At 44.7% G+C, this 17598-nt stretch overlaps 1 protein-coding gene across 1 annotated transcript in view; it reads left to right on the forward strand.

The window, feature by feature from the left end:
- The first annotated feature begins 4570 nt into the window (after nt 1-4570).
- LOC141091440 (uncharacterized) overlaps nt 4571-17598 on the forward strand; it is a 31947-nt gene continuing 18919 nt past the window's right edge. Inside the window, exons 1-3 of the mRNA XM_073577005.1 lie at nt 4571-4710; nt 4788-5120; nt 12075-12338. Of these exons, the coding sequence (XP_073433106.1) occupies nt 4644-4710; nt 4788-5120; nt 12075-12338 (664 nt within the window). The 5' untranslated portion in view covers nt 4571-4643. The remainder of the gene's footprint in view (nt 4711-4787; nt 5121-12074; nt 12339-17598) is intronic.

Here is a 17598-nt window from a genome sequence, read left to right on the forward strand (position 1 = left end):
TTGAGGCCGGTGGCAGGAGTGCCTTCCTATTCCTCTATTGTAGCTAACCACACAGGTACATTAATTATACTTTGTTGTTCCCTGGTACTTCATGTCTTGGCATTTATACATACACTAACCACCAGGTAATGAGCATACCTTCTGTCTGATGTGCACCAGCACTTTACTCTAAATGGAATGTTGCCATCTAGTGGCCATATGTCTAATTGTTCAGCAGTTTCCTGACTGTTTTGATACTAGTGAATTTTTTTTTTCAGGTTGTACTTACCTGATTGAGCATGCACTTTATTATTTTATAGCTATATTTTACATTATGTATAGTCTTATTATTGTACCTTGCTGCTAATTACCATTGAGCTCCTTTTACCTCCATATTCATTTCAGCACCAGTTTTTTTTTTAAACTTGTAATTATTCTGAAATAAAAATGTGTTTTATCCTATTTTTATTGGTCACTTCTACTTTTATACCAGTTATGTAGTTATTTTTTCTGGTATAAGTTTTGTTTGAGCATTTGTATGTGAAGAAGTGCAGCCCAATGACATAGGGCGTTATATCACTGTGGACAATCATTGTGTATAAAAAAAATTAAATTGTAACAAACTCTCAGCTGCAAGAGGGATCAGATCTGTGCCATCCTTTTCCTTTTAAAGGGGTCACCAAATATATAAAATGCCCCTTATATCTACTATATAATCGTCTAATTCTGTCTGTCTGTCTGTAACAGAAATCCCACTTTGCTGATTGGTCGCGGCCGGCCACGGCCAATCAGCGACCGGTGCCGTGCACAGGCGCAGTCCGGAATTCGAAGGATGCACGCCACCGCTACCGTCGGGAGATCAGCGGCACTTGCCGCTGATCTCCCGATGGTTGCCGCAGCTGATTTCCAGCCGCACTGACGTCAGCGGCGACGCAGCTGAGAGATGACCAGCGCTAGCCGGTACCCAGGGTCCGGAGGAGAGGAGACTCTCGTCCAGGCCCTGGGAACCATAAACCTGTCAAAAATAGAATTAATGTAAAAAATAGTGATATACTCACCTTCCGACGCGGCCCCCGGACTCTTTGTTTTCTCTTACCACGCGCCCCGCATCTCCCGTTCCCAGTAATGCTTTGCCCCAGTAAGACAAAGAGACCTGACTGTAAACCAGGTCTGCCCACTCACCGGACACCTCACATCACTGGCACTGCTAGGTTCCTCATTAGGGCCTCCTGATGAACCGCAAAGGCGGGGAAACGCGTTGAGGCTGGAGGTAAGTAGGGGCTGTGTGCCCCGTTATATATCCTATATATGTCTGTATTAGGAACTATTATGCACAAATCTAGCTGTTCCTGATGTCTATTATGTGAACCTTGCAATTTGAATTGATTTTCTTGGTTTGCAGTCAGGTCTCTTTGTCCCAGTGGGGCGATTTTATTGTTGTTGTGTGACCCCATTTCTTGTGCTATTTATAGTAGGTGCACTTTTGTCTTATGGTTGATATATGATTACAAGGCATTGTACTATATTAAGAGACAAAGAGCATTGTCTTTGACTGTTTTATGTATATAATCTGTCTATTCTTGTTTAAGATCTATCCTTCATCCCTTTACTATGCCCATTGTTTTCCAACCTATAGATCATTAGGGGCAAATAGGGTTAGCCTGGGATAGCTGCCACAGAGTGGGGGCGCCAAAAATTGTATCTTTTTAGGGTGCCAACCTCCACTGTCAGGAAGGGACAGCAGGCTATTGTAGGGATTTTGGACAGGTTATTGTGTATTTTTGCTTGTGTTATTTATTACACTGGGTTGGTGAATTTTTAGCCAATATCTATTAAAATTGATGTTTTAATGGGAATATATGTTTGCACTATACGCTATATACAGAGCTCCTGTGTATAATGTCACTGGTGATCACTGTATTACCGGCACACTATGCACTATATACAGAGATCCTGTGTATAATGCCACTGGTGATCACTGTATTACCTGTACACTGACACTATATACAGAGCTCCTGTGTATAATGTCACTGGTGATCACTGTATTACCGGCACACTGACACTATATACAGAGCTCCTGAGTATAATGTCACTGGTGATCACTGTATTACCTGTACACTGACACTATATACAGAGATCCTGTGTATAATGCCACTGGTGATCACTGTATTACCTGTACACAGACACTATATACAGAGCTCCTCTGTATAATGTCACTGGTGATCACTGTATTACCTGTACACAGACACTATATACAGAGCTCCTGTGTACAATGTCACTGGTGATCACTGTATTACCTGTACACAGACACTGCATACACAGACAGTGCATACTAAGTACAGATCTCCTGTATATAACAGTACTTATGGTGATATTAGTATTGTGTTTTATTAATGATTAGTATTGTAGTATTTATTAATGATTAGTATTGTAGTATTTGGTCACCATGTGGTGGTAATTTGTGATCCAGCCATGTTGTGGCGGTATTTGTTCCTTGTATGTGGTATTATAGGTCACTATATGGTGGTAATATATGGGTCAGCTATGGTGTGGTGGTATTTGTCTGTTGTATGTGATATCATTCAGTCACTGTGGTGGTAATATGTGGTCTGGACATGGTGTGGTGGTATTTCTTCCTTGTATGTGATATTATTAGTTATTTTAAAAATTGAAAAATAAAAATATACCTAAATTGCATTGCATATTTTAACAAATGTTTAATAGGCTAGAGTAGAGCAGGGCTCGGCCAAAAGAGTCTACCTTATCGTGGTGGCAGATTAAAATATCTTTGGGCCAAAACAAAAGCTGCCAGCTATATGTGTGATCTGGTAATGGGAACTGTTAATGTGGGATTGGTGAGAAGTGGCGTTTTTTCCAAGAGTGGACGGTGGGACTGTGGACAGTTCGAGGGGTGGAGACGGGGCTGGGGTGGAGCCTGGGCGGAGTCTCAAGGGGGCCCTGAATTTTGTCAGTATGGGACCCCGAAATTCCTAGTGGAAGCCCTGCCTGTAACTACTGATCCTTTATTCTGGATGTCATAGAAAATTAAAGTCCCTAAGGTCAATCTAGGGAAGGACCTTGAACCCCCCTCCCTCCTCTCTTGCACAAAATCCAGAAGGTGGAAGAGCTGACAATCTAAACCTCTTCTGGTGAACCACATGTTTAACATATGTGAAGAGAGGAAATTATGTATAGCTATGAAGTGACAAAACAAAGTAAAATCCCTTTGAGGCTGGGACTGCCTGCGGTGACCAAATAAGTAAAACAGGATATCTATTGTGGGAAGAAGTCAGGAAGACTGAGATTTGTAGATTCGAGAGGAAGGGAAGTGAAAATCTTACACCTTTATAGGTAACTCTTGTTTTCTTCAGAGGAAACTGGTCGTTGGCAAATAGTCGGTTCAATGCCCAAGGTCAAATATGAATATTGGGGTTTGTGTCAATCCAATATTGATGGGACATACATTTTCAACTTCAGGGCTAATAGGGGAAGAATATTCATATTTTTTCATAACTGTGAGACCTGCCAATCAGCCCCAAATTAATAGTGGCCAGATAGAAAACATGACATAACTGTTGTCAGCTATCTATGAAAAGGTAACATCACGATAAAATATATGATGGCAATATCGATTGCCTGTTATCGTCAGGAGTGAAGATATTGTGAATTGTGGGAATCTCATAATTTTCTGAAACTGAAGCCACTTCCCATGACCAGCTCTGTTAGGAGTCATCAAGGGGAGGTCTGTGGGTGCAACTTACAATAGGTGCTGATGAAACTACAAGGCAAATTTTGATCGGTGTTCAATGCCGGAAGATACATCGCCGTGTAGACTTGATTCATGTTTTCGGACGCTCTTCAATCAGAATGCTTCCGTCTGCTAAGCACTGAAGTCATTGCAGTGACGTCAGGTTTAGTTATTTTTTTCTGTTTATCCTTTTATTTTATGTAATTGTATATGCTGTTTTGTTTTGTCCCCTTTGTAAAATCTTTTGTATATGTTTATAAACATTGCCTATCTTTCTGGATTAAATCTAAAATTGAATAGTTCTGTTCCTTTTGTTCTGTAATTCGCACCCCTGAAAATCATACACCACTTGTCAGGTGTCCAATCAGCCTGTATAAACGATTGGTGGTGGCAGCGAGCAGTAAGTTTTGTTGTTGTTTTGCTGGCAGAGAGCGTACCGGGGTGTATACATATATTCCTTGCCTTGGAATCGGAGGTGTCTATACCACGTGTTCACTGTTAGTTCTCCAGTAAGTGGCCTAGTAGTGGAAGCAGCCGCGGCCTCCTTTGCTAATCATCAGTCAATTGCGTAATTGTCCTGACGATAAGGAGCAGCAGAGGGCTGTTTGTGGTTAAAAGGTGACCGTAGTGGGTTCAGCGTGACCCCTCCTGGCTGTGATCTTTGACACGGTACCTGTTCTGTTTTTTACGCCTTTCACTTGTTCAGACACGTGATAATTGGTCGGTGTATTCTCTATGTGCACCATGGACCGCAGACGGAGAGTCCTCTGACCTATTATAGCACATTGATGATTTTCCACACGGATTGCTGGATTGTGTGTAAAAAAATCACAGCATGCACTGCTTTGATCCATATTGCGTATCAGAATAATGCATGTAATGAAAGGCAGCACTGACACTCCCGTGCAATACGGACATGCACATGGAGCTGAACAGGGAGGCAGTCATATCCGCAATCAGACGCTTATCACCTACAGAATCCGGTGAATGGGTGATGTACAATATATGGACTATGGTAAAACCACCTTAATATTAACTTAATTCTGATGTGTCTACACAGGTGTCCTCATTCTCCTGACCGGACCACCACTCTCATCAGGTAAAGCCTATGTAGGGAGAGGATCAGACATTATCGACTGCAGCATGAAATGTCCCCTTGCAGACGGCGTTCTGGAGCTGTACCGAATATGTGGAGAAGAGTCACGTCTGCTTGAGTTCTGGTGTGATACTATGTGGTCCATTAATCTCTACGAGCCCAGACTCCTCTATAACACGAGCACCGGGTGCTGGAGCCTGAGAGACGCCGAGAAGAACGACTCCGGTGTGTACAATGTGCTGTATTATTATGGGGACAATGGAAGATTCCTGACCACGTTAACCATCACTGTACTAGGTAAGAGCTCACAGAGCAGATGAAGAGTTGTCGCCTTTACTAATAAAAGCTACCGTCCAGGTGCCAGGTTTACACGGGGTAAGTTGATTTGTCTTTGGTGGGTGGCTTTACACGTAAGTTTGGGATTTTTTAAGAATCTTCCCATTTTCTGTGAGGGCTCATTCACACATCAGTTTTCGTCATAGTGTGTGCCGTGTTCTGACTGGTAGAGAGCGAACTAGGAGACAAAAGAGCGCAATAGGGTCATTTCCAATGATAACGAAAGGATAGGAAATGTGAGGATACCCACCTGGTGTGTTTGCAACCAAGCAACATGAGATGGACACGTATTACAGCTGCTGCAGGACACCGGTCACGTATGGACCCATGGAAAATGGAGAACAGGAAGGAGGTGTCATTCAATGCGCTGCTGAAGGAAGCTCGATGGCAAGGTGAAATCAGCAGTATTTTATTGTAAAGGTTTATGGGTCCTGTAAACCTTTTCAATAAAATACTGTTGATTTCCCCTTGCCATCGAGCTTCCTTCAGCAGCACATTGAATGACACCTCCTTCCTGTTCTCCGTGTTCTGTCTGGTCCCATTATAATCCATGTGTTATTGTTCATTTGAGAAAAACAAGTAATATATGTGTTCTGCCCATTCATGTGCAGCAAGACATTTCTTAAGTGCTGTTCCAGCTATGGCCATTAGGTGTCATAGTTGTCCTTGTTCATGGATTTAGAATCCTTTCCCTTTAATTGTTGTTCTGTTCAGAACCGCCCCTTAGGTTTCCCGGGCTTGAAACTTGTAGCCATTTCTCCCGGGTCTCTGAGCTACTCACAATGTGTCCTGCTTTCTGCAAAATCATTGCTCCTATCAAACGAATTCCAATGAGGATTTAATGCAGTTATGTGTTGTGCTATGTACCCATGTTGGCTAGCCATAATGCAGCTCCCCATGATATTTGCAATGTATTTTCAGCTCCTTTTAATGCTCTGAATGTAGTCATGTTTAGATATCTCTTTTCACTGCATTGTGTGTTGTATTACTCAGCCTCTGTAATAATGCCAGCTACTGATATAACAACACTCTGTATCATTGCTTTACTGTTATGATAGCACCTTGTATTATTGCTGTGATGTTATCTGACAGCACTGACATACTGCACTATCTGTTTCTTTATAGTTTTTGCCCAATCTCCTCCACTATATCATCCGTTATCATCTACCATTGTTGTTCACATCATCTCAATAAATATAGACTTAAGCACCCATACAGTCTTGTTACTGGGAGTGGATGAAGGGTTTAGCCGTATGCTGGAATCCACACAGCGTCATTCGTGGAAGAAGGCAGAACAATATGGATTATAAAATAGACCCAGACACTGGAAATAAAGGTCTGTTTTTCACTTATGAGAACTTGAACTCTAGTGCCACCTATAGGAATTAGCAATCCTAGAAGTCAATGTCGACCCTTTAACGAGTCTTGTCACATGACTCAGGATAAAAACCAAAACCAGAATCTCAATTTACAGACACTGTTTTTCAGGATGCTGACCCTCATTAATTCAAAGTGTGAGATCTGGTTTGGCTATGAGAGAGGCGTCTGACCGGGATCCAAAGGGTATTGTTTCTCCTTGCGGAGAGTGACATGTTAAGCATGCTGAGATGAGGAGCCTTTCAAGCCGCAATGCTCCTCTGGGAAATATGCAAATTGTCTCTTCAGAGAGGAAGAGGACTAGAACTCTAGTGCCACCAGGGTCGGTGTTAGGGGCAGGCAAACCAGGCAGCTGCCTAGGATCCCCCCTCCTCCAGGGGCCCCCAGGTGTTTGTGTGTTACACTGCGTGTTAGGGAGAGGTGCACTATACTGTGTGTTTGGGGAGGATCTGCACTATAATGTGTTTTTGGGGGGGAGCCGCACTACACTGTGTGTTGGGGAGCTGCACTATACTGTGTGTTGGGGAGGAGCTGCACTATACTGTGTTTTTGGGGGGGAGCTGCACTATACTGTATGTTGGAGGAGGAGCTGTACTATACTGTGTGTTAGGGATCTGTACTATACTATGTGTTTGGGATCTGCACTATGCTATGTGTTTGGGATCTGCACTATACTATGTGTTTGGGATCTGCACTATGCTATGTGTTTGGGATCTGCACTATACTATGTGTTTGGGGGATGCTGCAATATATTGTGTGTGAAGGGGGCTGCACTATATTGGGTGTGGGGGAGCTGCACTATACTGGGTGGGTAGAGATGCATTATACTGTGTGTGTGTGGAGGGGGAGCTGCACTATATTGTGTGTGTGTGTGTGGAGGGGGGCTGAATTATACTGTGCATGTGGAAGGAGCTGCACTATACTGTGTGTGTGGGGAGATGCACTATACTGTGTGTGGAGGGGGGCTGCATTATACTGTGTGTGACTGCATTATACTCTAAGGGGGGCTGCATTATACTCCTTCAAGGACCATGGGGAGTGCATTATACTATATGTACTATATGGGACCTGCATTAAACTGTATCGAGGACTATCTGTCCCCATCACTCTTCCTCAGTCTGTGAAAAGAAACTTGGGAAAAAGCATCGAACAACTTTAATGCTGTCGATCACGCTCGTTTAACGGCCTGAACTCTGCACCTGTAAATACAACTGAAATGTTTGTGTGATGTGGAATATGTGAGCATTTAGGGCCCCACTTTAAACTTTTGCCCAGGGCCCCACTTTCTCTAAAACCGGCCCTGAGTGCCACCTATATGAAGTAGCAATCCTAGAAGTCAATGTCGACCCTTTAACAAGTCTTGCCACATGACTTGGATTCCGGTCAGACACCTCTTGTACAGCCAATCCAGATCTCACATAATATCTCGAAACACAGTTTCTGCAAATTGAGATTCTGGTTTTGGTTTTTATCTTAAGTCATATGACAAGGCTCATTAAAGGGTCATTAAAGGGTTGAATTGTAAGATTTCTTCTTCCTATAGGTGGCACTAGAGTTCTAATCCTCTTCTTCTCTGAAGAGACAATTTACATATTTCCCAGAAGAGCATTGCGGCTTGAAAGTCTCATCTCGGCATGCTTGGATGCCTTATGGATCACTTACAAGAAAAAACTGATGTGTAAATTTACCCAAAGGAGTAAATTCCAAATTAAGGGAAAAGAGTAGCTGATTTGCTCAGTAGCCTGAGAATTCAATCTCTCTCTTCAGATGAGCGCTGAATTTTGTGCCCAGGCACATGACCGGCTCTGTGTGCCCATCCACCGGGTGCAGAAGTTGCCTGCTATCTACAGTATGTAAACAGGTGCTTGGATGCAAAAGTGCAGCCAGTGAGGAGGTAGTGATACTTAAAGAAGTTGTCCAGTATTATAACTTTTTTTTTCATAAATCTTGCTATTATGTGCCACTCAAAACATCCACTGTGTTTATTTTAGCAATATTACCTTTTATCATGCTGTAGCAGCGCATCCTCAGTGCTGGCTCCAGCTCTTATGGAGTTAATTGACAACTTCCTTTCTCCTGACTTCCTGTCCTCTGATACTACAAGTTCCATGATGCATTCCACTGGCCTGTAAGCCAGCACCTAGCACACCAACTGCAAAACACACCCAAGCCCGTCCCACCTCTATCTTCAATCTGCGTGCGCACGCTCCATACTGAGCTGTGACGTGCGGTGCAGCACCGCCCACAGCCCAGTCACTCTTGATGACTGACCGCAGTCTGAGGAGGCTGGGTCACGCCATGCTGATGTCACGACAAGTTCCAGAGTCGGGAACTTGTCGTGACGTCTGGGGATATTAGCGGAAGCTGCAGCCTGGGGGTCACGTGACCCGGACTCAGCCGCCTGCATAGCGCCTCTCAGAGGCTATTAGGACTGCACAAGGTATTTAACAAAACCATTGTCTTACAGTATTATATTGATATGCCCACTCTGGAAAGTAGTGGACAACCCCTTTAAACAAAACTTTGTATTTGACTAGCACAGAAGAACAAACTACTAAAGTATTTCCCACTAGGCAGCAAGTCCCAGAGACATGGGTGACATGATACACAGTATGCTTGTCCTCTGGTCATTTTCATGTTTGAAGTATGGCCCCTTCCAACCCTCTGTACTGTGTGTCTGCACTGCAAGTAACAGCCCAGGGACTTCTCATAAACATGGCAGGCACTCCTCTCTTCTTTGGAGAGAGTCAGGTCTCCAGACCTTGACCTGCGGAGTCTGTAAGGCAGAGTTTGACCAACGTAGTCTGTACTTCAGTTCTTAGCTGGCGTGGTATGGTCTTCGGAGCTTAACTGCTAAAGTATGTGGGTCGCCCTCCGTCCCAGGGCTGTGGGGTACTCGGTACCGGGCCGGTGTCAGGGGGATGTGTCGCGGTGGCGGTGACCCGGTCCCTGGCCCTGGGCGCCCAAATCAATGGTGGTTTTGTGATATAGTTTATATGGTTAGTTCGTGACGCCACCTGTGATGTTCGGCAAGTAAGATGTTAAGCCAACGCTGCATGCAGATGCACTGGGAATGATGATGTGGTGCAGCAAAGATGGTGTAGCTCCCCACAGGTGGAGCTGTAGTCCCAGGTCAGTGTAGGTGCAATGGATGAGGAGAGGGGCAGAATGGCATGGTTGCTGGTACCCAGATGTAGCGGTGCTGAAGGTGCTAGCGGCGAATGAATGGAGGACACCAGGGCTTGCCGTTTCAAAGCTTTACTCACAGTTTGTGGTACACACTGGTGTCTGCCTCCGTGCCGTGTCCTCCGGGGTAGAGACTCAATCAACCTCCCGGGCAAGTCAGGGCTCACCTCTCCAACACTCCGCCAACATGTACCTTTCTGAACGACTCCACCAATGCGCCTTGTGGTGTGAAGCACTCCAGTACTTAGTTACCCTGGAATGCCTCCTTACAGATGTTCCTAGAACTCTACTTGCATGGCAAACAGCTGTAGCCTGCTTTGGGGACGCCTCACTCCCAGCTCTCTATCCGTTTTGCTGTTGTGCCTCAAGTCTTGAATGGGAGTAGTGCATTTACAGCCAACTACTCCACCGGTGTCTGCTGCAGAACCATAAGTGTCCATACAACCTCAGGGACCGGGCCCCGGCCTTGCGCTGAGAACCTATAGGCAGGGTTCCTCTTCCAACCCACTCCTCCTCTCTGTTCTCTCTACTCCTTCGTTCCGTACTTGTCCTTCTCTCTTATGGAAGCTTAGGTTGCAGTTCTACGTCTTTCTCCTCTTCTCTTTCCTGTGCCAGCTGGCTCAGATCACTGAGGCAGCTGCAGCACTCCTTCTATTCCTTTCCTCGGGAGCTCTTTCCACTAAAACCAGTCCTCAGCCTCTTCTGACTGACTGTCTTCCCTCCGCCTGACCTCCCGTCAGGCTGACCTTCTGTCAGCCTGCTCTCAGCCTGAGCTCCAGACTGAAGTAACTGCTGTTTCTAAACCTACCCAACCTTTTATATGAATCTGAACTCCACCCACCTCCCAGCACATCTCATGTTACGAAGCAAGGAATGACCAGAGGTGCTCTGCTACCCTCTAAGCATGGAGCCACAATGTGGTTGTTTGCTGAACTATCCTGTGTGTGGGTGCAGGTGTTGGAGTGTGGCAAGGAGTTCCCACCTTACCGGGATGGTGGGGCACCACACCCAGGAGAAGGTGCAGTACCTCTGTGGCTACTGAGCCTCAGGGGCACCACATATGGTCTTCCCTGGGGTCAGATAGCTCTCCGCAATCTCTACTGCCGTGATAGCCGCGGGAGATACCTTGGACGATTGCAATAGGTGTTCCTATGGCGCTCCCCTTCTGGCTGTGCCCAGTGTAACTGCCAAGCCTACCCACCCACATGTAGTTACACCCTCTGGACTCTCTCAGTTGCACCATACCTTCCAGTTTGCTCCTAACAGACTCGTACAAGTCAACTCCTCTTTTTTAAAGGTATTCAGACATTTCCACTGCCGTCTTCTCTCGGACGTCACCCTCTATCGGCTTCTGTCACCAGTTCACTGAGTCTCTCTGAGCTTCTCCTCAGCTCCAGGAGCTGTACGGTAACCTGCTCTCACACTCTTCTCCCTCTGACTACCATGGCTGTCTCAGCTGTGGCAGAACCCAGGAGTCAATTTATAATCAAAATCATCCACTTCTTCTGGAAGCTTTAGCGATAATTAATGCCTCGAGTGCTCAGTAGAAGGAGCCAGAACCTGTGTACAGGGCCCAGAAGAGGAATCGCACAGTACAATTACAAGTGAGGCATAACATGTTTAAAACAAACAAAATCACTATAAAACCTTTTTTCTGGTTGATAAAGGTTTTGGGGAGCAATGACCACCTGGTAGCAGGCACCGTGAGAGGATAGTCAAGATTTTCCAGTATCCTCCACTATTTCAGCATCACTACCTCAGACTTTACTCCTCCAGGTCTTTCTTTGATTTCTCACAGGGCATGCTAACAAAAAGCGCTGTTCAAAGGGCCACAACTACAATTTTGAAGACAACTGCATCCTGCTTCTTGTTTGCTAAGAAGGCTGCGATTGGCTGTTAGGCTCTCTAGTAACGAAAGTCTGCTCATCGGGTATGTTCGGAGGAATTAGTATGTGTGTGCTGATTGGTCAATATAGTCCTTTATGGCATCCAAGAGCAAAATAAAGAAACAAAACAAAACAATGGTGGTTACTGTGGCCAGATAAAAACTTCCACTGCACCGGCCTCAATTCTGGTCCAGATTGCAAACTACAGGTCAGGTGTAATCCGAAGTGGATCACACAGCATCGACATCTCATGTAATAGAGGCCAGCAACACGAGATCAGTAGTCACTGACTGTATGTGGGGAGGAGACCACAGGCCACGTGAGCAATAGCCAGAACCCTAACCCTAACCCTAACCCTAAGGTACTTACCAGGGTCTGAAAATGACCACAGAGCTCGCGCTCTACATCCTGCGCTGAGACCCCACTCCCTGACTGGTGCTGACCAACCTTCTCCTGATACTTCCAGATCCAGTTCTCATCTCCAACATCACCAGTAACAGCAGCCGGCTGGGTGAGGACATCGCTGTGAGCGTCCAGTTCTCTGGAGAGGAGGCGACTGTGACCTGGGAGGTGGATGGGGGACTTCTCCCTGACCGATACCGACTGATAGATGATAATAGGACGGTGATAATTCCAAGAGCCCAGAGAGACGACGCCGGGAGGAGACTCCGAGTCCGGATCACAAACACAGTCAGTGAGGAAACCCAGGAATACCAGCTGGAGATTACAGGTAAGAGGGTATTACTGGGATATTATATGTACCCCACACCTTCTATACCCCATGTACTGGAGATTACAGGTAACAGGGTATTACTGGGATATTATATGTACCCCACACCTTCTATACCCCATGTACAGGAGATTACAGGTTAGAGGGTATTACTGGGGTATTATATGTACCCCACACCTTCTATACCCCATGTACTGGAGATTACTGGTTAGAGGGTATTACTGGGGTATTATATGTACCTCACACCTTCTATACCCCATGTACTGGAGATTACAGGTAACAGGGTATTACTGGGATATTATATGTACCCCACACCTTCTATACCCCATGTACTGGAGACTACAGGTTAGAGGGTATTACTGGGGTATTATATGTACCTCACACCTTCTATACCCCATGTACTGGAGATTACAGGTAACAGGGTATTACTGGGATATTATATGTACCCCACACCTTCTATACCCCATGTACTGGAGATTACAGGTAACAGGGTATTACTGGGGTATTATATGTACCTCACACCTTCTATACCCCATGTACTGGAGATTACAGGTAAGTTGGTATTACTGGGGTATTATATGTACCCCACACCTTCTATACCCCATGTACTGGAGAATGCAGGTAAGAGGGTATTACTGGGGTATTATATGTACCCCACACCTTCTATAACCCATGTACTGGAGATTACAGGTAAGATGGTATTACTGGGGTATTATATGTACCCCACACCTTCTATACCCCATGTAATGGAGATTACAGGTAAGAGGGTATTACTGGGGTATTATATGTACCTCACACCTTAAATACCCCATGTACTAGAGATTACAGGTAAGAGAGTATTACTGGGGTATTATATGTACCCCACACCTTCTATACCCCATGTACTGGAGATTACAGGTAAGAGGGTATTACTGGGGTATTATATGTACCTCACACCTTAAATACCCCATGTACTAGAGATTACAGGTAAGAGAGTATTACTGGGGTATTATATGTACCCCACACCTTCCATACCCCATGTACTGGAGATTACAGGTAAGAGGGGTATTACTGGGGTATTATATGTACCCCACACCTTCCATACCCCATGTACTGGAGATTACAGGTAAGAGGGTATTACTGGGGTATTATATGTACCCCACACCTTCTATCCCCCATGTACTGGAGATTACAGGAAAGCGGGGTATTACTGGGGTATTATATGTACCCCACACCTTCTATACCCCATGTACTGGAGATTACAGGTAAGAGGGGTATTACTGGGGTATTATATGTACCCCACACCTTCTATCCCCCATGTACTGGAGATTACAGGTAAGAGGGGTATTACTGGGGTATTATATGTACCTCACACCTTCTATACCTCATATACTGGGGATTACAGGTAAGAGGGTTATTACTGGGGTATTATATGTACCCCACACCTTCTATACCCGATGTACTGGAGATTACAGGAAAGAGGGTATTACTGGGGTATTATATGTACCCCACACCTTCTATACCCCATGTACTGGAGATGACAGGTAAGAGGGTATTACTGGGGTATTATATGTACCCCACACCTTCTATACCCCATGTACTGGAGATGACAGGTAAGAGGGTATTACTGGGGTATTATATGTACCTCACACCTTCTATACCCCATGTACTGGAGATTACAGGTAAGAGGGGTATTACTGGGGTATTATATGTACCCCACACCTTCTATACCCCATGTACTGGAGATGACAGGTAAAAGGGTATTACTGGGGTATTATATGTACCCCACACCTTCCATACCCCATGTACTGGAGATTATAGGTAAGAGTGGTAATACTGGGGTATTATATGTACCCCAAACCTTCTATACCCCATGTACTGGAGATTACAGGTAAGAGGGTATTACTGGGGTATTATATGTACCCCACACCTTCTATACCCCATGTACTGGAGATTACAGGAAAGAGGGGTATTACTGGGGTATTATATGTACCCCACACCTTCTATACCCCATGTACTGGAGATTACAGGAAAGAGGGGTATTACTGGGGTATTATATGTACCTTACACCTTCTATACACGATGTACTGGAGATTACAGGTAAGAGGGATATTACTGGGGTATTATATGTACCTCACACCTTCCAAACCTGATGTACTGGAGATTACAGGAAAGAGGGTATTACTGGGGTATTATATGTACCTCACACCTTCTATACCCCATGTACTGGAGATTACAGGTAAGTTGGTATTACTGGGGTATTATATGTACCCCACACCTTCTATACCCCATGTACTGGAGAATGCAGGTAAGAGGGTATTACTGGGGTATTATATGTACCCCACACCTTCTATAACCCATGTACTGGAGATTACAGGTAAGATGGTATTACTGGGGTATTATATGTACCCCACACCTTCTATACCCCATGTAATGGAGATTACAGGTAGGAGGGTATTACTGGGGTATTATATGTACCTCACACCTTAAATACCCCATGTACTAGAGATTACAGGTAAGAGAGTATTACTGGGGTATTATATGTACCCCACACCTTCTATACCCCATGTACTGGAGATTACAGGTAAGAGGGTATTACTGGGGTATTATATGTACCTCACACCTTAAATACCCCATGTACTAGAGATTACAGGTAAGAGAGTATTACTGGGGTATTATATGTACCCCACACCTTCCATACCCCATGTACTGGAGATTACAGGTAAGAGGGTATTACTGGGGTATTATATGTACCCCACACCTTCTATCCCCCATGTACTGGAGATTACAGGAAAGCGGGGTATTACTGGGGTATTATATGTACCCCACACCTTCTATACCCCATGTACTGGAGATTACAGGTAAGAGGGGTATTACTGGGGTATTATATGTACCCCACACCTTCTATCCCCCATGTACTGGAGATTACAGGTAAGAGGGGTATTACTGGGGTATTATATGTACCTCACACCTTCTATACCTCATATACTGGGGATTACAGGTAAGAGGGTTATTACTGGGTTATTATATGTACCCCACACCTTCTATACCCGATGTACTGGAGATTACAGGAAAGAGGGTATTACTGGGGTATTATATGTACCCCACACCTTCTATACCCCATGTACTGGAGATGACAGGTAAGAGGGTATTACTGGGGTATTATATGTACCCCACACCTTCTATACCCCATGTACTGGAGATGACAGGTAAGAGGGTATTACTGGGGTATTATATGTACCTCACACCTTCTATACCCCATGTACTGGAGATTACAGGTAAGAGGGGTATTACTGGGGTATTATATGTACCCCACACCTTCTATACCCCATGTACTGGAGATGACAGGTAAAAGGGTATTACTGGGGTATTATATGTACCCCACACCTTCCATACCCCATGTACTGGAGATTATAGGTAAGAGTGGTAATACTGGGGTATTATATGTACCCCAAACCTTCTATACCCCATGTACTGGAGATTACAGGTAAGAGGGTATTACTGGGGTATTATATGTACCCCACACCTTCTATACCCCATGTACTGGAGATTACAGGAAAGAGGGGTATTACTGGGGTATTATATGTACCCCACACCTTCTATACCCCATGTACTGGAGATTACAGGAAAGAGGGGTATTACTGGGGTATTATATGTACCTTACACCTTCTATACACGATGTACTGGAGATTACAGGTAAGAGGGATATTACTGGGGTATTATATGTACCTCACACCTTCCAAACCTGATGTACTGGAGATTACAGGAAAGAGGGTATTACTGGGGTATTATATGTACCTCACACCTTCTATACCCCATGTACTGAAGATTACAGGTTAGAGGGTATTACTGGGGTATTACGTGTACCCCACACCTTCTATACCCCATGTACTAGAGATTACAGGTAAGAGTGGTAATACTGGGGTATTATATGTACCCCACACCTTCTATACCCCATGTGCTGGAGATTACAGGTAAGAGGGTATTACTGGGGTATTATATGTACCCCACACCTTCTATACCCCATGTACTAGAGATTACAGGTAAGAGGGGCATTACTGGGGTATTATATGTACCCCACACCTTCTATACCCCATGTACTGGAGATTACAGGTAAGAGGGTATTACTGGCAATTATATGTACCCCACACCTTCCATACCTGATGTACTGGAGATTACAGGAAAGAGGGGTATTACTGGGGTATTATATGTACCCCACACCTTCTATACCCCATGTACTGGAGATTACAGGAAAGAGGGTATTACTGGGGTATTATATGTACCCCACACCTTCTATACCCCATGTACTGGAGATTACAGGTAAGAGGGGTATTACTGGGGTATTATATGTATCTCACACCTTCTATACCCCATGTACAGGAGATTACAGGTAAGAGGGGTATTTCTGGGGTATTATATGTACCCCACACCTTCTATACCCCATGTACTGGAGATGACAGGTAAAAGGGTATTACTGGGGTATTATATGTACCCCACACCTTCCATACCCCATGTACTAGAGATTACAGGTAAGAGTGGTAATACTGGGGTATTATATGTACCCCAAACCTTCTATACCCCATGTACTGGAGATTACAGGTAAGAGGGTATTACTGGGGTATTATATGTACCCCACACCTTCTATACCCCATGTACTGGAGATTACAGGAAAGAGGGGTATTACTGGGGTATTATATGTACCCCACACCTTCTATACCCCATGTACTGGAGATTACAGGAAAGAGGGGTATTACTGGGGTATTATATGTACCTATCACCTTCTATACACGATGTACTGGAGATTACAGGTAAGAGGGATATTACTGGGGTATTATATGTACCTCACACCTTCTATACCCCATGTACTGAAGATTACAGGTTAGAGGGTATTACTGGGGTATTACGTGTACCCCACACCTTCTATACCCCATGTACTAGAGATTACAGGTAAGAGGGTATTACTGGGGTATTATATGTACCCCACACCTTCCATACCCCATGTACTAGAGATTACAGGTAAGAGTGGTAATACTGGGGTATTATATGTACCCCACACCTTCTATACCCCATGTGCTGGAGATTACAGGTAAGAGGGTATTACTGGGGTATTATATGTACCCCACACCTTCTATACCCCATGTGCTGGAGATTACAGGTAAGAGGGCATTACTGGGGTATTATATGTACCCCACACCTTCTATACCCCATGTACTGGAGATTACAGGTAAGAGGGTATTACTGGGAATTATATGTACCCCACACCTTCCATACCTGATGTACT

Source organism: Dendrobates tinctorius, unplaced genomic scaffold (assembly GCF_039654945.1).
Source record: "Dendrobates tinctorius isolate UK_male_01 unplaced genomic scaffold, ASM3965494v1 ptg000054l, whole genome shotgun sequence".
NCBI classification, from domain to species: Eukaryota; Metazoa; Chordata; class Amphibia; order Anura; family Dendrobatidae; genus Dendrobates; species Dendrobates tinctorius.